The 25,786-nt window shown below is 41.6% G+C and overlaps 1 protein-coding gene across 1 annotated transcript; it reads right to left on the bottom strand.

Annotated features, from left to right (window-relative positions):
- Positions 1–14,261: 14,261 nt before the first annotated feature.
- aoc1 (amine oxidase copper containing 1) lies at positions 14,262–19,714 on the bottom strand (the record flags this gene model as incomplete). The annotated part of the gene is made up of 4 exons (XM_080049799.1): positions 14,262–14,531; positions 15,240–15,372; positions 15,977–16,265; positions 18,178–19,714. The coding sequence occupies 4 exons, from the start codon at positions 19,712–19,714 to the stop codon at positions 14,262–14,264; spliced, it is 2,229 nt and encodes a 742-aa protein (XP_079905925.1).
- Between the last annotated feature and the right edge of the window lie 6,072 nt (positions 19,715–25,786).

The raw sequence follows: 25,786 nt of genomic DNA, 5'->3' as shown, positions 1-25,786 counted from the left end.
TTTTTTCTTAAAATTTCAAAGTTTTTAAATATGTTCTGGAGACAAGCGTTTATTGATTTTACATCACTAATAAACTAATTGGGGAGGATAAAAGCTAGTCTGCCGAGAATCTGTCTGTCCCTCGGCGAGTGTGTGTGAGTGAGTGTGTGTATCGGCGCACACACACACACGGGGAGTCGCCGTGCTGGGGCTCGACTCACAGCCATGGAAGAGTGATGAAAGATAACCTAAAGATTAAAGTTACCCGGTTGACGTGAACTACGCTCGTAAGTAGCCCGAACTTTATAACACCTGTTCAACATGCATTTAACGTGGACATGTAGAAAGCGATAGGCTATATTAATCAGGAAATGAATGAAGCGCGATTATGACGGCGAACGTGTGTGTGTGTGTGTGTACCATGGACCTATTATAAGAGGTGTGTAAACGAGCGTAGTTCATGTCAATTGTGTGTTTACAGGCGAACGAACGCGTGTGTGTGTGTGTGTGTGTGTGCGCGCGCGCCTACAAGACGGCGGGGGCACGAGGACAATGACGTAACGGTTAACCGTGTACACGAAAAAAAATTTGTCGTGTACACGGTTAGGCATTTTTGTAAACGTTCACACCCCTAGTATTGTTGCAGGTCCTTGAAATGCGACTGGGCAAACATATATTTCTGGTAAATAAAAGCTGACAGTATAATGGCTAACTTAGAACATGTGCAAATGTATTACTAACAACTGGAGTTTACAGCTTAACTAAGTAAGATTATATTCACTGATAAAAATGAATACATTAACAAAAATTGTGACCACATCTCTTATGCACGTCACAGTAGCATTAAATAAAGTGTTTCTCTCAATTAACTGTTAAACCTTTCAATCATAGCCCAAAGTGAAGTGATCAGGGAAAAAGCTTGATGTTTATATATATATTATATTTATTCTTACACAAAAATCTCATTGAACAACATAAACTTTAAATATATACATTGATAAAAAAAAAAAAAAATTATAATAGAAAAGTATTTACAAAAAAAAAGGATTAGGGGCTATAGCTTATCAATTAATTTGGAGATCAGTGATTAAAAATTTAGCTGTGCAGATTTTAGCTGTGCTAATGTTTCTTCATGGCGAGTTTTACTGGCCACCTCGCTCTCCCGCAGAAACTCCATCATGTCTTCTTCTGGCCTTCTCCTTTTGTGTGGAGTCGGATTGGTGGGGGAGGATGCTTCTGTTCTTCTGGGGAGGATGCTATCCTGGGGAGTTGAGGCTGTGGGCACTAATGCCTCTGGCCTCCGCACCTCTAGCCCTGCTGCTGTCCAAACCACAGGGAAGACAACATCATGGTTATCAGCCAGAAGGTCGTCCATTTCGAAGTAGAATTGGAACCCTTCCCAGTGGAGCGGTTGTTATCTTTAACCTTTTTGTAGGCATCCACAAGTGTGTGCCACTTTCTGGCCACCTTGTCCGGGCAGAAGGTCTGCTCAAAATGTCCACCCAACTTCTGGGCTGCCTCCTTCCACAGCATTGTTTTATTTGCTCGTGTGATCTTCAACCTCGAATTGAGGTCCTGGAGGGTTTTGGGCAGCCCCTCGCCCTCAGCTGCAAGATTCTGCCGCATCAAGTCAATAAGGAACAATGTATGTTGCAGTGTAACTTTTGTCCTCTTCAGCCATAGGAACGTTGTAAAAGCCCGAAGTCAGGTCCATTGTGCTGAAGAAGGTGTTTCCACCCAGAGCGGCCAGGCAATCTGACTGGTGCGGTAATGGGTGGGCGTCCTTGAACGTTCTGGCGTTGAGCCATCTGAAGTCTGTGCAGAGTCTCAAGCTGCCATCCTTTTTCCACACGAGCACTAGGGGGGAGGCATACTCACTGACAGATTTTCTAATTAACTCCTGCTCTTCCATTTCAGATAAGACCTGACGCAGCTTTTGGTAATGAGCTGGTGGTACTCGCCGAAAAGGGAGGCGGAATGGTCTGTCATCAGTGAGTCTGATGCGATGAACAAAACCTTTTGCCTCACCGCAGTCTAGAGCATGTTTGGAGAAGACATCGTTGTATTTTTCAAGCAGCTCAACCAACTTTAACTTCCCATCATACTCAGTGTGACACTGATCAATATCGATGTCAGCAAGACCAACCTGCTGGAGGCGATGTTTGCGATCTGAAGACCTGGTGGCGTCTTGTTTTACTCCCTTCTCTTTTTCAGGTTGGCTAATGTTCTGTAAAACATCAAAATCTTCAACAGCCAGACAGGGTGACACATCCGGCAGCTTGCAGTTTCTCCTTAAGGTGACGGGTTTGTTTGACACGTTGGTGATTTTCATTGGGACCCATCTATCACCCCACAATGGCGTAATGATGCGACCGACCATAATGTTACGTGGTATCGACTTACTTGAGGTGGGCTCAACGAGGACTGTGCTGCCAGGTGACATAGAAGCATTTTTAGGTAATTTACCCCAGACCAAGTGTTCTTGCCTTGCCAACAGAGTGACCGACTGCTGGAGTTTAACAGTCCCAATCTTATCTGGAAGTTCATCACCTCTCCACCGGGATGAGTTTGCGAAGAGGTCAAGAAGCCGCTCACACTCTGGAAGAAGATTGCCACTGGAGACAAGCTTCCAATAATCACTTGTTACTTTTAGCTGATGCATTATGAATCTGATGACATTTGTGCCTACGATTAAATCATCACGCTGTCCGGGCACAACAAGGACAGGGACAATACAGCTCTCTCCATACAGTTTCATTTCCACCTCATACATACACTTGGGTTTGCTCAATGATCCTCCACATCCCACTAGCACCACATCTTGATTAAATGGAATGGGCTCTGTGATTAACTTTTTACTGAGCATCTCACTCAGTGTGCAGGCCATGGAACCAGAGTCGAGCATCCCCTGCACTTGGAATGTGTTGTTAATGATGACAGGAGTGTAAAACAATTCATCAACTGGGCCAACCCTCTGTGTGTTCTGAACAATCACCTTAGCACCAGCTGGTGCAGCAGCACACGCTTTGATATAATACTGCTCGACCTCGCCACTGATGAGGGTTTCTTCTAATGTACCCACACATCCCCTCGCCGGGTGTGGGCCAGCTAGTTTAAAGGCTGAGTGTTCTGTGGTGGGGAGACGTGCTGAGCTGGACCAGAATGACGGTTAGGGCAGTCCCTTTTAATGTGATTGGGCTTAAAGCAACCTAGACACAGACGATGCTGCCTACAGTGTGCGAGAGTCGAGTGCTCCAGAGACTGGCAGACTTTGCAGCATTTATGCTGGAACTGATCTGGAGTTTTTGGATTGTATCTCTCGGATCTGTTCTGCGACAATGCTTGATTAAAAAGGCTGACCAAGACTTTCAAGCTGTCATCATTACAAGAGGGACTGGGAGCTGCACTGTCCTCACACTGTACAGGTGGCTTATGCGAGTGAGATGTATCTGGATTGGAAGCAGGGAACTGAGCATGAACCATTACTGACTGAGGGCGTTTTGATTTGGAGGACAATTCATGCTCTTTCATTTCAATCTGGTAGCGATCAATGTACTCTTGAATCTCACTGGCTGTCCATTTACCAGGGGCTTTGAACTTGAAAACAGCAGCAAGGGAGGGGTCTGGGCAATGTTTGACAAACATCATAGCTACCTCTTGACAAGGATCTTCAATGTGGCGACCAAGCCTTTTCAAGCCCTCTTCTGCTGTATCAACTGCCTTGTTCAACCGAAGCCAGTACTCGACAGGGTTCTCGCCTGCTGCTGGGACTGTGCTGTAAAAATCAGCCATAGGCATGCATGAATATGTCACATCACTAAAATGTTGACGAAGGATATCGTAGATGATTTTAGGATCATCCTGGGGCTTTGCGGATGGACTGCTTCTCAGAGTTATCCGTACAATATCTTTAGCTTTGCCCATGAGTTTAGATGTTATGTCAGAATACTGCTCTTTCAGAGGTATAGCTCGCTTCTTAAAGTACACTTCCATTAACTGTTGCCACTCACAGACCGTGTTCTTGTCTGATCCATCCCCTCTGAAGACTGGGGGCTCTTTGACGTCTGACTGTAGGACAAGCTTTACACCAGTCAAGTTAAGGAAAGAGGGTTCAGTGGGTATCTGGTCCACACTGCTCTTAAGGTGAGAGGGTTCAGTGGTTATCTGATCCACACTGCTCTTAGCTTGTGTTTCATTAATAACCCTTTCTTCACGCTCACTTCTTAATTGATCTTTTATGGTTTGTCCCACTTGTTCAGCAATGTGAGTTATCAAGCTACTTAAAGCTGCATCAGTTGTGGCTGGGAGACTGCTAAATGTACTTTCCTGACCTGAACTGGAAGCTGCATGGCCAGGAATACGAGTGGAGCAGAAAACTGGGGAGGCTGGATTATCTGCACCTCTACCAGGGGTACTCATCAACTCATTAATAAACCTCCCTCTCCCAAAAGCAAAGCTAGAGCCATGAGCTGTAACATTATCATCATCCATTTTTTCTTTGTTAAATAAACAGTCACTAAAGTAAAATCACTTTCATAAAAAAAGAAAAACACTGTGCATCAAAAACACTTTGGCGTGAAAAACCTTGTTACAAAATACAAGTTACAAAATGGTTGGAACCCAAAACAAGCTTTTTTTTTTTTTTTTTTTTTAACGGGCTTATCTTTTTTTTCTTTGAGCTTTTCTTTTTTTCAACTTTTTTTTCTTTTTTTTTCCCAACCAATGCACAATATTTTTTACAGTGTGTGTATCAAAAGCAACCTCTGGCGACCAAGCTGGTGTTGATACACAGCTCCAGGAGTCTGAAGCGGCGTGGATCCGGGTCACGGCACCACTGTAGCCGGTCTGCTGCTACTTCTGCGTTGTGTAGGCCAATGATCGTGAGTCGGGACAACTGCTGCTTCGGCAATGAATTCTTTATTTTTTCTGGGACCAGAAAAACACACACAGCACGGCCATTAAAGATGTGCGTCAACACGTGCACTCCTCTCTTCATTATGGCATACTGCCGACTGAAGAAGCTAGCGCGAAATAACAGGAAGTGACCTCACGGGTAATAACAGAATCACACATCCCAAGGTATCAAAATAAAAGCTCTCAAAACAAATATACATTTATACAGAAGTGTCTAAAGGAAAAATAATAAATTAAAGGCATAAAAGGATTATTGGTGAAATATAATTATACACCGGTTACATTAGCACCAGTTAGCTTGGGTAAAGCACCATCAGCACAGCAGACTGGTGCTCTCAGCACCGGTTAGCACCAGCGCCAGCATATCCCCAGAGCCCCAGAGTAGGAGAAGGCTACTCTGGTCGGGCGGCGGACATAATATGACCCTATATGATCACGCGGCGCGGAACCTGCGATTCGTGCGGCCAACCGCCGCGCCACGGAGTGCAGTGTGTTCGTACCTTTATACGTCATTGACCCATACACATTTTAAAACATACAAAACATGAACAAAATTAAGTAAAACACTAATCACTACTCACTTAATTCTATCTCAAATAGAATGGCTTGAATCTACATTCTTGCCTGAGCTGACTTTTTAGCATCAATCCGTCTCAGGACCGGCAGAATACTTGACAAAAATGCTGGTGTTCGTCATGCGGCTTTGTTTGTATTGCCCCCAGGAGCTTTTCTTCAAAGAAAGCTCTCTTCCTTTTTCTCGGCCTCTCAGGGGTTCTTCTTTCTTTTTTTTAGTTTTGTTTTCATCTCGAACAGCAAGTTGAAAAATGCACAAATGTAGTGCCTTAATTCTCCCAACTGTTATTTTATTATTATATTAACTTAGATGCTGTTTTTGTTTACCACACAGTGCCTAACTCCTGTTATATTTCTCATTTGTAAAAATCTATAATTTTACTACACTTTTCTATTCTTGTTCTAGGTTTTTGGCAACAGGAGACGCCTACACCACCATTGCCTTCAACTACAGAGCGACTGTGGCTCAGGTGGAAGAGCGGGTTGGCGGTTCGATTCCCGCCTGGCCACCTGTGTCATGGTTGTTGTGTCCTTGGGCAAGACACTTCACCCACCTTGCCTCGTGTGGATGTATATTTGAGGTGGTGGTTGGAGGGGCCGTTGGCGTGAAATGGCAGCCCCAGGGCAGCTGTGGCTACTATGGTAGTTTACCACCACCGGTATGACTGTGTGTGTATGAATGGAACCTGGAATCCTGTAAAGCGCTTTGAGTCCCTAGGGAATAAGGCGCTATATAAATCCAATCCATTATTATTATTTATTATTATTAGAGTGGTGGTGACAACAGTAAGCAAAGTCGTGGTGGAAGTGGTTCAAGCTATCTGGGATGAGCTTGTGGATGAGCAGATGAAACCTCCTAGCGAGGCAGAGGGTTTCAAGACCAGGTGGAAATTCTCCAATTGCTTAGGTGCAATTGATGGGAAACATGTAGTGATACAGGCTCCAGCATCATCTGGCTCCCTGTACTTCAACTACAAATACTGTTTCTCCATCGTGCTACTAGCTGTAGTGGATGCAGACTACCTTTTCAGGGTGGTAGATGTTGGGGGATACGGGAGAAATAGTGATCGGGGGACACTACAATGTTCTAAGTTTGGGAAGGCTCTCAGAGAGGGGAAACTGGATCTGCCAGTGGACTCCCCTCTTCCTCAAGCAGATCACCTAGGGCCTGTACCGCAAGTGTTTGTCGGTGACGCAGCATTTCCCCTCCGGACCGACCTGATGCAACCCTACCCAGGATGGAAACTGACAGAGAGACAGCAGGTCTGCAATTACCGCCTGTCAAGAGTAAGGCGCATTGTTGCAAGTGCTTTTGGCATCATGGCCTCCCAGTGGCGTTTGTACAGGCGAGTGCTAGGGATCAAGCCAGAGCATGCAGAGGTCATCGTCAAAGCCACACTCGTGATACATAATCTGCTCCGCAGGGAGGCCATTCTAAAGGAATCGGCTTCAGCAAACCCCACACCAGACCAGAGATGTCCTTGAGGGTCTTTCCAGTCCCTCAACCGCCCAAGAGCACACAATTCAAGTAGGGCAGCCATGCAAGTGAGGGAGACCTACACTGATTATTTCAGTTCTGCAGCTGGGGAGGTTCAGTCGCAATACATTGCCATTAAATAGAAAAACTGTGTCTAAATATGTAAAATAACACACAATGTGCTCAATTCTGTATATAGTTAACTTAAATTATAAAATAAATGTTCTTATTGTAATCAATGATTTTTTGTATTCAAAATAATGACTGTTCAATAAATAATTTGTCATTTCACAGTGTACATTCTGGTTAATTTTTATATGATTTAGGCCTACTATTAATAGGTAACTTGTGAAAAAACAATATTAAAATAAAGGCTGGCTCACTTGCTAACACTGGCAAGGTCTCCTGGTGATCGTCACCGTCACAGCGTTCCACTCGCTGCTTTGCTCGGGTTGAGGCTTTGTGTGAAGGTGATTTAACATCACGGCCGTAGACAAATGTTATAAGTTTATGCTGCATATTTTGCACTGCACTGTTGACCCACATCGGACGTTTAATGCGCACACATTGTAAAAATTAAGCGCCTGCAGTGCGCTCGTGAACTTGCATCACGGACGTCTCCCATGTCCCCAAAAAATCAAATAGAGTAAAACCTCCGATTTACCGATTTCTATTTTTAGAGTTGTCTTGAGCATCTGCTTGTTGAGAATTGATCGTTGAGTCGACACATTTTTCACATCCCTAGATCTGAATAGCAGACATGGGGGACTCGAGTCACATGACTTGACTCGAGTCACAAATTTGAAGACTTGAGACTTGCTTGACTAACACTGATAAAAGACTCGACTTGACTTTGACTTGGTCTTCATGATTTGAGACTTGACTTAGACTTGAGACAGGTGACTTGAATTTTTAAAAGTTAGATTACGTTAGAAATTATGTTTTATTTTGAAACATGATCGGGGGATTTTACAGTGCAATGCACGCAGCGCGCTGCGAGGACAAACAGCGTCAGCAGGTCAAGAATGAAGAATAATTCACGTGAGCCTCCCACACGCTTATAACTAGTGATGGGTCGTAACGTGCCGAGGCTTCGGAGCGTGTGTCGAGTAATCCCGGAAGTTTTTGGTGAAGCGCGTATCGACGCTTGTATCGTTTAGGGCGAATCACGTGACTGATGACGTTCGAAGCCTCGTTTGTTCAAGAAGTGCTTCGGGTATTGTGGATCCACTCGCACTTTGTGGGTTAGTGTTGGCGATGTGTTGGTTTGGGAGTGATGTAGAAGTGGATGTTGTATCAACTTGCTGTGACTTTATTGTGACCCCTGCCTCCGCTGTACCATGTGAAAGAGTGTGATCCAAAGCAGGAGAAGTTGATACCAAAAGGGGAAATTATCTGTCCCCCAGCAGTGGAACAAATTTTGTTTCTCAATAAAAATTAATCAAATCCTTAAGTTGCACAAGCACATTCACTGCCCCCTACCTTGTTAAAACACTGCGACAGTCTGAAAATAATTATTCCTGTCATTATGAGTAATTCAAAGTTTGACAAAAAATATTTATTGATAGATTTATTAGATTTATATGTATTATATGTTTCATACTCATAATAATACACCAAACAAAATATAAGTTGTATTTCATTAATATGAATTAATACATGAACAATAGGCTACATGAAATGCATTTATTAAGATGTATTGATTTATTTACTTGTCAGTCACTCATTCCCATGGCTGCACTGTTGCAGGACAGTATTGAGTGTTACAAAATTGATAGAATTATCTGGCTATTTAACACTGTTTGACCAGCAGGGGGGGCTGTATTGTGTTCAAATCGGTTCAAATGAAGCCTCGAGAAATGAACCTTTTTGTGAACCATTTGGCTTTAAGGCTTCAAGGCTTCAAAAAGCTTCATCTGGCCATCACTACTTATAACCCAATCACAGTAAATATGTAGCGCCTTCTTCCCTCCCCTTTTCACGTTGTAACGGCCCCGGGAAGTCGTGTAAAAGAGAACGAAAGTAACGAGCGTTTCCTGCTGCGTTGCTGCCTTGATAACGTACGCTGCCTTATCGAGCGCCCCACCTCCACGGACTGTAGGCTTTATAAAAGCATCTCTGTGCAATAGTATCCAACTGCAGCCCCGGGAGTACTGAGTCGGGCCGGGAGTACTGAGTCGGGGCGGAAGAAAATATAAATAAATTTCGAACGTTATTTAGACAAATTATATTGTTTTGCCGATTAAGTTCAGGCATCACAGCTGGGTGGTTAGGGTTAGGGCAAGGGGATAGGGATAGGGAGAGGTTATAATATATATATAGAACATTAGATTATGTTCAGGCATCACAGCTGGGTGGTTAGGGCAAGGGGACAGGGAGAGGTTAGAATATAGATAGAACATTAGATTAGCCACGACGCTAGCTCCACTCGGCTAACGGAACACCGCGGCGGCCATCTTCAGAAGGTCACGTCAAACAATAAAAAAGACCGCAGACCGATAGGCTACTAGCTCCGACTCAGTACTCCCGGCCCGACTCAGTACTCCCGCCCCGACTTAGTATTGTTCTCCGGGGCTGCAGCTAGACAGACTCTACTCTCTCTGTGAGACAAAACAGCCGTTATAAAGTAGGCCTAGGCCTATATGATGCAGTTCGACCTTCCACGTTCACCGGCTTCTTCCGACAGCTCACAGCCGCCGCCCCCTCACCGACAGTTCACAGCAAACTGCCCGTTATGACAGTTCGCCCCCCAGTATGAAAAACAAATTAATCGGGATACATCAAAATATGATCCTGACATAAAAAAAGGTGATATGATATTTTTGCCATAGCGCAGATCATTGCCCTGTTTTATTTTAAATGCATTATGGGCATTAAGTGTCTGTTTTGTGTAAGTATAGGCCTATCTGTAACTATTACTATGCTTGTCTTGACATCGTCAGATGGACTGCTGACCTGGCACCTCTTCCTCTTTCTTTTCCCCTCAGCAGCAACCTAGAAACAAGAGGACCATGATTACTATGGTTTCTTTTTGCTGATACCAAGGCACACACACAACACACTCTCATACACTTATACACACACATGCATACACACACACACACACACACACACACACACACACACACACACACACACACACACACGCAATTACTTACCTCACGCACTGGTGTAGTACTTCGTGCAGTCCTCTCCTGAATCTCCCACACCGTGGCTGCAGCGGTTGGGGTCCTTGGCAGGTGCTGCCTCCGTTGAATGTGCGGTGTCACAAGCGCCTTCCCCAGCTCCTCGAGAAAGATGCGCCTCTTGTACAGCTTTGACACATTCCAGTCAGGAAAAATCTCAGTCCAAATGACAAATGCATTGTAGGCCGATACATCTATCATATTATAATAGATGACCAATGGCCAGCACGCAGTCATTCGTTTGGTGCTGTAGGACCCTGTTACTTTGTCCAAGTTGTCTACCCCCCCTTTGGTGGCATTGTAATCAAGGATCATGCTTGGTTTCTGGTCCTCCCTTGTGCTGATTTCAGCATTGTTTGCAGAGTGCTCATGAGCACACCATTTTTTCCCTTTTTGGGGCAGTAAGACACTAGGGCTGTGGTGTCTGTGAAGGCAAACATGGGAGACTGAGCGGCCCTGTTCTTGATTACCAGCAGCTCAGCAGGGAGTTCCACCCTGTTCTTTCGGACAGTTCCGACCATTGTGAGCTTTCTTTTTAGAAGCTCCTGACCCAAATTGTAGTTTGTGAAAAAATATTCACAGGTTATGTTGTGCCCCCTGAGACCGTGTGCCATGTCGAGCACGACCCTTGAGCCCTGATTCTTCTCTGGGGCTCCTCCAACCGGCTTTCCAGTGTAAACCTGCATGTTCAATGCATAGCTGGTGTTTACATCACATGCTGCCCAGATTTTTATCCCATATTTAGCTGGTTTGGAAGGCATGTATTGCCTAAATGGGCAGCGACCTCTTAATGCCACCAGACTTTCATCCACTGTGATGTTAGGGCCTGGGTTATAGAGTAGTGGAAGTTGCTCTACCCACTTGTCCCACACTGTCCTAACAGCTGCCAGCTTGTCTCTCTCCCGTCTACCAGCCCTTGTCTCTCGATTATCAAATCTGATTACTCTGGAGAAAATGTTAAAAGTCTCCAGAGACATTGTGGCTCGAAATATAGCCCTGCCTGTCTCTGCATCCCACAGACTGGCTGTCGATTCATCCTTGGACTTATAGACCCCAGCCAGGATGAGGAGCCCCAAATACGCATCTAAATGTGTTTTGTCCAGCTCCTTCCACTTCTCCCCAAAAACACGCCTCCCTTCTAGATTAGTCATTTCCAGAATGATTTTCTGTATTGAATTTGGCATGACCAGCTCAAAAGCTGACTTGATGTCTGCTGGACTGTCATCCATCTGCTTCTGCTGCTCATTTTGTAAAGGTCTGCCTGACAGAGTGTAATGTTGGTAAGAATCCCATGCAGAGAATATTTGATATGTTTTGCCCCTCCCCTGTTGAGTGTCCACTGAATGTGGGTGGAGTTTTCCCGCGAGAACAGAGAACATAAATGGTTCCCGTCAAGTCATAACACTTGCACCTGTGCGTGCGTGTGTGTGTGTGTGTGAGTGATTTGGGTGAAATATGTCTCACAGTTGTAAAGAAATAAATAGTCTGACATTTCTGACACCCTTTTACCTCAAATTGACCCGAACAGTATCTAGTATGTGATATAAACATGCAGGGGGTGGTTGCAAATATGTGAGATGAATTATTTTCATAGTAAATGTTGATTACCCTAATTAAGGCAAGCAGAAGAAGTTTCATACTGAAAAAATACTTTTAACTATTTTTCCTAGATTTTTCAAACTTTGAAACGGGTCAATTTGACCCGGAACATAACAGGAGGGTTAAAAGTAAGCTACTTGGAAATTGAAAGTAGCCTAAATGTGGTAGAAAGAAAAGGAAATGTGTGGTGTTGATCATATGTGATATATAAGGGGTCGCTATTGGATGCAGACATTATGAGATTCGGACCTTTGCTGTAAGAAAATGTTGTCAACTGGACCCATTTAAATTTTTGTTGAAGACCCCTCGGTTAGACCAAGAATAATTAAATTGTAGTTCAAGGATGATGTTGTCGATCGTGGTATGAAGAAGAGAACTGTGGAATGCAGGTCTTTTAAATGTAGAAACTGGGTTAGATAATATGATTTTTGTATGACTTGACTTGTGACTTGCTTGAACTGAGCAATGACTTGACTTGTGACTTGCTTGATTCTCACCACAGTGACTTGGACTTGCTTAAGACTTGAAGGTTATGACTTGAGACTTGCTTGTGACTTGCACATTAGTGACTTACCCCCACCTCTGCTGAATAGACATAACAATTGATCTGAATAGACATAACAATTTATCTGAATATACATAACAATTATCCGAGGAACCACTAGGTGGCAACAAACCACCATCTCAGATCCCAGGCCCAATCATTGCTGTGTACAATGCACATTTTTACATGAGTTTAAGATCTTACTTTTATTTCCTAATTATTTATTTATCATTTATATATTAATCTTTAATTAGTAGGCCTGTATTAGTTATTGTATATATGTATGATTTGTTATTTTGTGTTTTGACTTTATTACTGACCTCAATGTGGGTGGTTTTGTTATTTACGTGAATTAATATTACTGCAATTATTAACTCTCCACACCTTTTTATTTCTTTTTAATTGGTATCTATAAGTCTAGACCCATATAATTTTACTATAATTTTTGATCCACTGTTTTGCGAAATTTGTGAAGAGACATTACATGTTGTGTTGTAAAACCTATAATGATTGTATACAAATGTAAACCCTTTTTATTTGCAAGAATAACATTTGACAGTTTTTTTGTCAGATTTGTTGTCTTCATCTATTTCAGCTCAGAAAGTTACAGAAAGATTTCTAGAAATGAACAAACATTATTTTTGTCCACTGCGTTCCTATAGTTTGTCTGTTGTGACGTCAAGGCTGCCGTTGCCATGGGAATAGCTATTGGAATGCTTGTTACTGAATTCACTATGTTTTTTGTCCTCTCCTCTAGCTATGTCCATTCACACAGGCGCACCCAGCTTTCATATGATGCCTCTTTCACCATGCGCACTGTAAAACATCAGAGCACACTTATAAAAAGGGATCCTTGATTGTGAAAATCCTGACGACAGTTGTTGGCTGGATTCCTTTTCCCCACTCCAAAAATCATTATTTACACTTCACACAAACCGACTTTGCTACTGCAAAGTCCATCTCTATCTTCAGCAGATATATTAATGTATACCTGTCTATATTACTCATTGTCTGATAAATCCAATCCAAAACACACAATATGATCGAAACAATTTATTTATTCAGCTTTTGGTTATGATCTGTAAAGAGACATTGCTATGTTAGGAATGCGTACATGAAGGAAAGAAAGCAGTTACATGTGCTGCTGTTGATATTCGGTACATTGTGTCACATACATTGTATTTAAAGTTAGGTTTCCAGGGGCAATGGCGTAGCCGGGAGGTATCCTGGACTGTTTGCGGGGAAGGATCCGGAATCAGGCTGTTTGCTCTGTAAGGCCTGTTGTCTTTTCCAGTAAAAACATTCCCTTCCCCAGGGGCAAGCCTAGCGCGCAGAGGGGGCCAGCAGTTCACCTCACGCAGGGCGGATACGGAGCATCCTGCATCCTGGATGCTCACCCCTGCTAAACCTCAGCCATGGAGACCCCAGACGGGATTACAGGAGCTCTAAAGGTCCCCCAATGCACCACACTGCATCCCCTTCCCCCCTGCTAAATTACATGTATGGTTTGATTAAGTGTGTAATAATAACTTTTAACTTGACATGTGTATGATTTGGGTTTTAAGTCCATGTTTGTCTTCAGTTGAGTGATTGGAGAGAGACTGTGAATAGGTCAGACATGTATGACAAATGCATGCTATTTAGGTGATTTAAGATGTTAGTAAAATTTGCAGTTTCTACACTTTAACCATTGTTTACAACAAAACTTAAGAGCTATGACCAGGCAATAAAAAACATTATTTATTTAAAACAAATAATTCACACAATATTAGCTCATAAAATGTTCTTCATATTTTAACATGGGATCCCTTTTTAGGTACATCAAAGACTTTTCTCATAAACTTTTCACACTGTCGGAAAATACTGAAGATTAATCCGACTATGTGTACTTGTTATTCTTCTGGGATCCTCATTTTTTAGACTTACTTAAAAAAGTGCAAGAATTTTAGGGTTATAAATGGTTAATGTGTGTAATCTAAAAGAAGCACCTCTAGACTCCTACATAGGTGCCATTGTAAAAGAATGGCTTGTCCGTCACACAGTGGCCTATGACCTCGGGCGTCCATCTGTCCACCTTGGGCTTGCCGTCCTTGCCTTGGCGTACGATGACGGTGCTCCTGGATGCCACAGAAGGGTCTTCGTCAAAGAAGTTGAAGGGTCGGAGGAAGAAGCCCACTGCGTTGCCAGGTGTTGCTGTGTTGGGGATGTCTTCTGAGTGAGGCACATGCAAGAAGCCCACCGTCACCCAGGCAACCAGGTCCTGCACAAAGGACAGCAAACATTACATTAGACTTTTTAGAGGAGGACACATAACAGGTGTTTTTTTTTCTATCTACTTGAAAGTGCAAACACAAGAAAATGTCAGCATTTGTGACTAACCATGAGGTGGAGTGACAAGAAATATTTTTTAAGAGAGTATACTTAAACTACTGATGTAACCTCAAACACAAAAAACCCCACCATCAAAATGTGAGCCAGATTTCCAAGAATCCATTCGAAAGGGGCAAGTGACTAAGTCAGTAAAACAAGGAGCCGTGCAGGTCATTTAGCCTTAATCAACATTATCCTTACAAATCTCCAAAATTGTGTTATGAAAATTAAAATTGTATTTGGACTGTTATCATTGTGTGTAATTATATGATGATGCTGTATGGTCCAATTACATTCTGTATGATTTCTACGTTACTGATTTTCAAGTTATGAATACTTTTTGAGAGCTCATATTCCACGCTGTGTGAGTGGAATGGCTAGCAGGTTAAAGGAATAGTTTAACCTTTTGGAAAATAGGTTTGTTTACTTCCTTTTTAAAATTTATGGCAGAACATTTATTCTGTTTTTCTTAACTTTTGTGTGCATTCATGACAAAACTACTGTCACCTGACAATCATTCTACAAGCACATGGTGGAAATGTGTGACATACATGAATAACTCATATTGATGTGTCTAGACCGATGACAATTGGTTTACCTGGTTAACAATGTCTTCATTGTTGCGGATGTAGTCCTCAAAGGAGACAACAGGATTCCAGGGGTCATTCTGTGTGTACATGCTACTGCTGGTGGCTTCACTATCTTTATGACGGGTCACAGCAAGAGGATATCTGAAGAGAAACAGTTCACCAGTCAGTTAGATTTTTATATTTCCTTTCAGTCTGACTGTCTACTACAATTTTGTCAAACATTATTTTCCTTTTTCAGTCGAACAGAGAGTACTCTACCACATAAAGTAGTGAAATCCTCCTAGGTTGTTAGGAACACCAGCGGTTTGGGTGCAAACACTTGGATAGCCCGACGGTGAAAGTCCACTATTAGGTTACAAAGATAATATTCAACTGGTGCTGTTTGGGGAATCTTTATTGACTCCCAAACCATAAATCTACTCTGTGCAAATCTCTAACCAAACACCCGATCCAAAGATTTTCCTCTTCAACCACTGATTCCTCATTGGGACATTCATTACAAAGAAATGATGTTTGATAACTTTTTTTAAATGCACACAACCTCAATTATACTGGAGATCCAAAGACAAACTGTCCAAAGACACCAAACACCAGTAAATCTGGAGGGAAATGTGTGCAATATGATGGGAAAAACATTTGGAATGGCGGCTACCATGAGAAAATGGCCTTTTCGCTTTAAATATTTCACCCAAGTTATGTGTACTTTATGTATTTTTTCTAACATAAGGGGAACATATTTGATTACCTTGACCAACTGATGCCATTTTCCTCCCTCCAGCCTCTTGGAAGGACAGTGTGGCCATGTGAGTTAAACTGAATACGGTATCCTCTCTCATGCCCCCATTTGTTTTTTGCATTGGGGTTGTTAAAGTGCACATAGCGGGGGAACTTTTTGCCAAAGCGGAAAGCAGCAGATCGTTCGGTCTTGTGCACTGTCTTGTGGAGTTTAGACTGGACAACGAAATCCTTCGGGCTCCAGGGATTTGTGAAGTTGACTAATTTCAAATCCAGTGACTCAAAGCTGTTCTCTCGACCTGTGTCACAAGACAGAGTTGTCACGAAAAGTTAAATGTCAAGGTATAAGCATTCTGTTGAGAAATTATACATTTACTTGTGCGTTAGAAGTCAGAGTTAGGATGAATACACATTGAAAGTAGAAGAAGTGACAGAAAGGTTTTACAAGATTAAATTATTAACTTATGCTTGGCACATAGCCTTGGTCACGGATAGCAGTGATCACATTTCAACACAAAAGCCGCACAGGCTTGATGAATAGTGACTCCTTTATGATAGGGTAAAGTCCTGAAAGTTTTTTTTTTTTTTTTTGGACTGGCAACATAAAAAACCTGGCCAAAGTAAAGATTTTGTGTGCCATTTCTTTCATCTCATTTCTAAATTATTCGCATTATCAAATTTAAGTTACAACATTTTTTAATTCCCACTAGCTTAAAGGTACGATACAAATAAATAAATAAAAATTTATAAAGTTAGGTTTAAAGGGTCATCTGTCACTATTTTCCTTTAAAGACCAAAGTGGGGTATGCCTGTTGCTTTCTGTGTGATGGGGTTTCCCCACCACATTTCTAAACAAAAACCTCAATATTGGAGAATTCTGCTTAAAGCCACTACGAGTAACATTTAAATATCTTTAAAACAGCCTCATGTTTCCTCTGATAGTCACACATTACCTTTAACAGCAAACGAGACCATCAGTGCAAAGAAAGACGTTGTTATATAGTTTTTATTTCTGCATTTGGTCTGGTCGCACACCCAGTCCGATTTTCGGTTTGCACATGCAGCCTCTATGGTCACATATCCGTATTGGTCGCAGATTTCAGTGTAGCGCAGCAACGCGATTTGAGAAGCCTATCCCTCCCGGTGAGGGAAGGGGAATGGGAGCCTTGTTTGAGACAGTTATTTGTCGTCATAATGATTTATAACGGGGCTGAACCACCAAAGAAAAAAAAAGGAAATGCAATGAAGAAAAGCTAAAAGGGAGAGTGATAGACGGGCGGGAGGCTTTGCCTGGCAACGTGTATACAATTTCACGCGAGTGAACTAGACTGCAGTGTTTAGCCTACTCCTAAATGAATGAGCGGTACTAAAACAAAGATTACTTTGCTTCACCATCATCAGATGACTATTATTCATCTGAAATAGTCATTATTTACAACAACATAAACACATTACCTCATCGTGATCCATACTAACTGCCGTCTCTCGCTTTCTGTGAGGACACGGAATCTTTCAGCTCCGTGAGAGTAGTTTGCAATCAGGTGTGTGTGGCACTGACTGGCATTAGTTGATGCAGAGTCACTAACCACACTCACGGAGCCGAAAAGAGTCCGTGCCCTCACACTTTCAACACACGGGCATGCACTATATTGCGTCCTAGTAATTTTACACTCGCACGGCCGGCACACGCTAGAAAAAAGCATTACGGCAGCTGGTGTCGTAAAAATACTAGCGCTTTTGTCCAAAGGGGCCGCCAACTGACAAAGTTACTTGTATTGGCTTTAATGTTTATTGCAACGGTTGTTTTTATGACCAGTGACAACCTTTATTGAATTTTCCCTTTCTATAAAATCTGCTAATGGCAACTAGGGTATGGAAAAGTACTGCAGTTATTGCAAATAACCTGTTTTTAAGGAAAGATTAGCGTTACTTGTTTGAGGTTGAGAAAATTGTTTCTTAGAGTTATTAAAACAGTAAATTGTAATTGTAAAGCTATGACAGGATTTGAACTTCTGTCTTCTGCATAAAAGTCTGACCTATAACACCATTACTTCCCTGCTTGAGGCCGTCCAATATGGCCTTAATACATAGAAATCCTGGTTGGGTTTTCGACTGCGTTTGAATTGTGCCTAATGGACAGTCAGTGGTAAATAAGAATCACTGCTTTTAGATGGTTCTAAATAAAATGGGTTATTGTACCTTAACACTCACCAGCAATATCCAGGTCCACTTTATAATGGATAAGGTGTGTGTGCAGATTACCCAGCACATGGTTGTACACCTTGGTACCATAGTGAAGTCCATTGGGTGTAAAGAAAGTGGCGTGGATGTATCCTGTAGCACTGACTTTCACTTCCACAACCCCATTCTGGTAGAAGATGAAGTCCCAAATGTAATCATAGTTGTAAACCGTTGCTGTTGTCCGCATCACCAGCACGGTGTTTTCCAGCCCTCCAAAGAAGTTGTATCCCCCCTGGAAGTTGGAGTTGAAATGCCTTCTCAGAGGCATAGCGGTGGTCATCTCAAAAATACACAGTGCATTCTTGTATTGCATGGGTTTGTCTGTGTCAAAATAGTGGTAAAGGTCAACAAAGGTGGCAATTTCTGGACAGTCGATCCCAGGTGCCAGCTCAAAGGTCGAGGTGCCCATTGCCCAGCCAGCATCAATGTACTTTGTTTGCATGGCGGCAGGAGTATCACCGGAATAGAAGGCAATAGCTTCTTGGAGGCTGATCTCATAGGCAATCCTTTCTCCATTAAAACGGAGGTCAAAGACTTGAATCCCAGCTGAGGAGCGGACTCGGTAGGCAAAAGACCATCCAGCATATTCGACAAAATTGTGGTCAACGTGATAGCGATGCCCTTGGGGCTCCACGAGCTTTGGCCCATGGATATTAGTACGTGTGTTGGTATGACCCCTGGGGATATATGTGGAGTAGAGGTCTTCGTCATCATGATCCATCAGTTTGATTTTCTCCACACCTCCTGATTCATATTTTTCAACCAGTTCTTCCACACTGTCAAAGTACATGCTGTTGTACCAGACCTTCTCAACAGTCCACTTTTCTGGATCCAGATCATGATGGTTGATCAGTACCTCAAACCCAACTGGGTGGATGAAATAGCCCTCCACAAACTTCTGCAACATGATCCAGGATCTCCTTTCACCCGGTCCCAGCCCACGTGGGGCTATGTCTGAGAATGTCAGGCAGCGGTTAGAGCAGTTGGTAAAAGAAAACCCTCCTGTGGACTCCCACAGGAGCTTGTGAGCTGTATTTGTGATCTTCCCAAGGATGTGATGAATATGGCCATACTCTACAAAAGTGATGGGCCTTGACTCAAACTCGATTGGCCTATCCCCCTTGAAAGTTTTGACTTGGTGGGACTTTGGGATTGGCAGAGGGCTCACAATGTACTCAGTGATGTTGGGCTTGGTCTGGTTCCCGAACTGAACAATCACACGGGCTTCACGTGGGGGTTTGGCCTGTCCACGGTCCAAAGCTTTCAGGGCTTCGTGTTTCCTCGGCAGATGGAGTTCCATCAGTAAGATGCTGTTCTTCTCCAGAGTCTTGCTACGGGCATTAGTGAGCCCCATCTCTGGAATACCATGCAGGTAGGCCCGCACAGCTTTCATCTCACGTACTGAGAGGTCTGCAAACATCGGGGCACCATGATGAGCCCAGTCTCTTGATCTTGAAGCACTACAACCAGCCAGGCAGACCAACTGCAGAAGACAGAGAAGCCTCATCGCTGTAATACAATGAGAAACAAATGTTGAGGGAATTCACTTATAGTAATTTTTCATTCTTGAAAAGAAGGAACATCTTACAATTAGATTCAACAGTTTATAGTAAACCGTTTCAGAAAACACTTTCCGTTTCTTCCCATCCAAATTACAGGGGAAGTCAGCCATTCTGGAGAATGATATTTGTCAAAATCATTGAATATCAGTGAACAACCTGCTGTTTGTCTGTACTGTGCTGAAAAAAATTCCAGTGGTAATACAAAGCCTAGGCTGGTAATGCAAAGCCTAAAGAAAAACAAAGGGGCCCACTGTAGCCAGCAACATGCCCGTTTACAGAGCCTAGGCTGTGAATTAACACTGTTTTTTTTTCAAAAAGTGATTATGACAACAAGTGTTCTCCTGAAATGCTGACTCAACCTTTGATGCTATTTTCAATTTCCGAATTGTTTAACTGTGTCTTATATTTATTCTTATGAACTAAAGTATCAGATTTTACAGGTATTCTCTGTTCTTGGCTCACCTTCCTTCCCCTTTTCTCTATGCGACTGGAAAGGCTATTATATGGCAGTCTGTTTACTCTATTTGCTTTTATTATCTCAGTCTCAACTATGGTTCTCGCCAGGAACACAAACAGTATGTATCAGCCTCTGCTATAACACAGTCAACATTGGTCCCATATCTGTTCTCGGTTTATCTCCCGGCATTCTTTGCGCTGCACACATACAAGATAAATTGGTCTTGTGTCAATTTCCAAATTTCCATTCAGTTCCGAAGGCAATTTGACACATTATTAGATTTTATAACATGCTTAGATAATAGCAGTTTGTAATAATCTTGTGATATATAATTTACTGACTTGTAAGCAGTTACAAGCATAATTCAGATACAAACTCAGCTCTGTGTCAGGAACACATGAATACACCAATCTACTGTACCTGCAGTCATTGTCCTGCTCCAGGCGCTATGTAAAAAAGGTTGAGTACAGTCAACTTGCTTCACCGGTTGAAAAAAACCCTCCTATGAAAGCCAGGATCAATGGGCTGCAGTTTATATTTCACCTCCTACTTCGCAGTGACGGTGGCTGATTGGCCAGTAGTGGGTTGTAAATATGATGAAATCACAAGTGCTCAAGTTTATTGTGTAGCACCTTTCAACAACAAGGCCATTCAAAGTGTCAAAGTATCAAAATTACAAAACAAAACGAAAAGCATGAAAATACAAAAACTTATGTTCAAATGTTTTCACAAAAAATAACACAAAGATAAATATGTAACGTAACAGATTAGTAAAGACACACAGAGTGGTGTTAGAAGCAGTCCTTTCTTGTATGACTTGTCCAAAACTAAGTTGGTAGTCCTTTATCGGTTCCTAAGGCTTATCAGATCCCTGTTCAGTTTTGCCAGAGTAAATCCTACCTATGTTTTGAAAGTCCAATATTGTTCATCGTTTCATTTTATTTTATGATGTAGTACTGTTTTTTTCTCTGCACGTTCAGAGTCACGTTGGTGTAGTTCTGGGTAATTCCAGGCTCCTTTATATTATAGTGTAACCTGTAGATCAAGTCTGAATGGATTTTGCACTGGCTGTAGTGATGATCGATGTTATCTTCAGGTCTAGTATGTGAGAATTGCATGCAACATTTTTATTATTTGTTTAACTCTTCAATGTTATGTCGACCATTTGGTATATCTATATTTAAACAAAATTGACACATTAGCCTTCTCTAGAAGAGCTCTTCAGAAGTGACTTAACAGCAGAATACTGCCTATTACTGTGGCATAATCCAGGGGAAAATGTGTGTAATTGTGTTAAACGTCTTAAAACTGGTCTTATCTTTCTTTATGACATTGTGGACAATGATTTTAATTGATGTTTTACAACATGAAATAAATGTATTGGATGCACTTTGCTCTTTCAGTTGATCTAAGAGACCCAAATGAAAAAAGCAAATATAAGTTAACCAATAAAGACTTAACCATTTGAATTAAATTTAAATATATTTGAAAAATACTGTTTTAATCTCCTGTTTTTGAAGTAAATATTTGTGAACTACTTTTACTTTTCCATCAAATTATTTATTCTGTTGGTTGTGTTAGTACTAGTGTGTCAGATATATAAATATTGAATATTCTTTTAAAGCTATAGTGCGTAACTTCTGTTGCACAATGAGCAATTCTGAGGAATTACCACAACACTGCCGGTGCATCTACATGAGGTAAGCCTTCGGTAATCACGCTTGGATTGTATACCTTCTGCTGTACATCCATTTTTTTAGGGGGCCTGGGGGGGGCAACACCAGTTTGTAAAAGCTGCCATACTGAGAAATACAGAGAACTTTGTATCAACTAATTTGGCAATGACTTGAATGTAACTGACATGCATTTGTATGAAAAAAGTTGCAAACTATAGCTTTAAAATAGGGGAAAATAAAGTTTGGGTCATATCAGTTGAAGTATTCGCCCTCATGCAACTCAACAACATTTTCTTTTTGACATCAATCGTCCATTTCTCACATAAATTCACACTTTAATCTAGATCAATTGCTTGGAGGAATGTATGAAAAGGCTTACAGTCATCATTATGACTGCATTGTAGTGCTGTTGTATTATTTAATGTGCACTGTAGCCAAAACAGTTTGAATATAGAGTGTTGCTCTTTTCTATTTAGCTCACTGGGAGTCATGTGGTGTCTCGGTGCCCGTGCCAACCAAGGATCCAAACCCAAACTCCCAGTAATCCAAACCCAAACTCCCAGTAATCTCCTGTGTTCTATTTCAGATAACTTTTTAACCATACTCAATGTTTTAGATGTCTGGGTCGGCTTGAATTATCCCCTCACCTCTATCATAATGCAGAGTAAAAATGTCCATATACAGTAGGAGAGAACGGGGTAATCTGAGCCACTTTTTACATTTGCTCCCCTCTAAGCGAGCTAAAATTATTTATCACTAAAATGTACACATTTCCCATTAATTCAGGATGTTTCCTAGAAATGGGCATTAGCAGAATTTTTTCAAGACAAAGGGCAGTGAAAATATAATTGTTTAAAAAAAAGTTGTCATGTGGCTCACTTTACCCCAGCTGTGGGGTAAACTGAGACAGACCAGAAAAATCAAGGGGGTAAACTGATCCACTTACTTTTTCCACTCTGAAACTACCATAACAACACATATTGTAACAGTTAGAATCCTGAAAGCTAGCCACACATTCCAGAACTAATGTCGGACTAGTAAAAGAATGATGGGGTCAATTAATCAAAGCAAATTTTCTAAACACTTGAAAGTAACTCTGAACAAAATCAAATACAACATATTATAATTCAAAAGGTTTTAATAAGATTCAAATGAAAGATAGAACCAGTTAGATTAGAATAGAGTCTTGGGGGTCAGAACACAGGACCCTTAGAGCCAGCTTGTGTCTGGGGGTCAAAGCATAGGAAAATCAGAACCAGCGAGAACAGCCTGGGACTCAGAATACAGGAGAAGACCCAACTGGATTATAACATCAGCCTGTCATACTCTACAACTAGGCCTACTCTACATTCCAGCCCTGAAGGTTACAGGGAAAGATGAGAAGATGCTCTTTCCGTGTGGTTGTCCCAGGTCGTCTTCCTGGTGTATTTCCTTGGCATGACGGCTTTTCTACAATGTGTATGACATTAAAATAAAACATATGTTATGTAATATTACTTTAAAATATGTTTAAGACTAAACTTAACCTGTGCCTCATGGTGGAGCATTTAGCTCACTTTCCCCCACCACCACAATTTGAGAAAAACTACGTCTCTTAGCATTTCAGGCTAATCTTTGGCTAATATCATAACATGGTTTTTATATGTTGGTAGTTCATCAACACGTATGATAGAAGTTTTTCCACGTGAATACCTTTGCATTGGCACAACAGTTGATTAAGTTGACAGCAAGAAAATTTACTTTTACATGCAAAATACCTATTTTGGTGAAAAAAACATGCTTACCACAGCACCATGAGGTCCTCTCTTTCAGGGCCATGGGGAAATGAGAGGGGCTTGAAATCATATATCTCACATGACCACAAATGTTTTCCGTTGCCTAGATACAGGGGGTGGCTCACACTACCCGATGCCTCAGATTCCCCCGTTCTCCCCTACATCTTTCTGGAAAATGATGTCAGTCCGTAAGTACACCACTTTGGTCCAAATGTAGGAACTCTTGGACAAGGAGATTTAGTACACACTTTTATGCAGCCCAGGTGATGAATTTGGAGAACCTTGGTGAAGCCATGCCTTGTATCTAAAATATTTGTTTTGCTCAGTCCTGTAGTTTATTTCCAAATATCTTTAAAACTAAGGAGTTTCATAAGCATCAGCTGTAAGAAGTGTTTAATTTTAATGAGCAATTCTACATATTTATTATACTAACATGCAGAACTAAGATGGTGGACATGGAAGACATTATGCCTGCTAAACATTAGCATTATCTATTCACAATCCGCCAGCTATGTACTGTGTGTGCACCCACAATCCTTTCAACCATCTCCACATAAACAATGATGAAGTAACGGTATGAAGTATCAGTGAACTAATTGTGTGACTCAGCCAAAATGCGGGAAAAGTAAGTTATGAAACACTGTTTTGCTTATATACCGTAAGAGCAAACCCCTGTGTGACATCAGTAGCTTCTCCCGTCTCTCCCCTGGTCTTATAGGCTAAGGTGTGGTGACAGCTGTGTTTGAGCCTCCTCACTCTGGGGGTCAGGAGGTCAGACTTGGGATATTGGTGAGTCTGAAAGCCTTCAGTCCCCACGTCTGTTGACACGCTTCATTGAATAAATGCCTCCGTCATCCTTCCCGAAACGCCTGTCTTTACAGGATTAGGCTCTGACAAACATCTCTTTATGCTGTGGCTGAGGGCTCCACCACCCCCGCCATCAACCACAGCGCCCTGCAATGTTTGATAGGGGCGAGGTCAGAGCAAGTGTTCGTCACAGGGCCAATGGCCAATGTCTGCCCTCCCAGCTGTGACCTTATCACTGGCACCCAATGGCAGCAGGTTCAGATGCTACTGTCATCCCCCACATTTAAAACCCTGCATCTGGGACTCCGCTACCCCCATAAGGCAAACTATCACTTCACTAAAAGACTGTATCACATACTGTTGGACAGAACAAAAAAGACAAATAGTGACATAAAAAGTGCAGTGAACACACTGAAAACTTATAAAGAACAAGGCAGACAAGAAAAAGGACTTTTTAAAATATTTCCCTAAAGCACTTCAAAGGTAAGTGCACCTTTGTTAATTGTAGGAGGACCATTATAAAAATGTTTACCAAATATCATTGATGTGTATTTGCTGTTTTATTTATTATCATAAAGTAATATGGAGTAGTTATATTAATTGGGCAATATCTTAATAATTTTGAAGTACATTTCCATCTCTTTAAAACCCAAAAATCTAGATGTTGGCTAAAACGAGCTAAAATCTTTGTTTAACTTTTAACATATTATTGCACAAAGTTTTTATAGAACACTTTTTAAATACAGCCTTTTTAAAAAAAAACACTGTGTTGAGGTCTTAAATGCATTTTTGGCATGTTTTTAAGAACACAATATGCTAACAATTAACAACATACAGTATGAACAAATCCCTCTGTAATAATAACCTTAAGAATAGTGCTAAGAATTATCCTGGAAGGTTTAGTTGATGTAAGTTCTTAAGAAGATTAAATTATTGTTTCAGAGTTTTGAAAAATAATAATATTTAAATAATGGCCATTAAGGATGGTAGTATGAGAAATGTTAAGACACAAACAGACAAGGTACACCTAAATGTACATTTTTGACCTTTTATTTATATTATACTAGCATATAAGAAGGCATGTTATGGAAGACAAATGGCCTCAAGACTGACCAGTGCTTGAAAAATGATGTTTTTGCCTGTTGTGTCTCGCCTTTTAAGTAATTTAATAATGCTTTTTTGAATCTTCAAGGCAACAGTGATGATTTATATTTGAAATTGTGATTTTAATTCTGAATATATAAAAATCTTGCACACAAACTTCTTCCAGAAATATTAAGCACAACACTTCAAGAGAGGACC

The sequence above is a fragment of the Ammodytes marinus genome (genome assembly GCF_949987685.1).
Source record: "Ammodytes marinus genome assembly, chromosome: 21".
NCBI classification, from domain to species: domain Eukaryota; kingdom Metazoa; phylum Chordata; class Actinopteri; order Uranoscopiformes; family Ammodytidae; genus Ammodytes; species Ammodytes marinus.
Note: the sequence above shows the minus strand (reverse complement) of the source record. Positions and strands in the feature narration are given on the sequence as shown.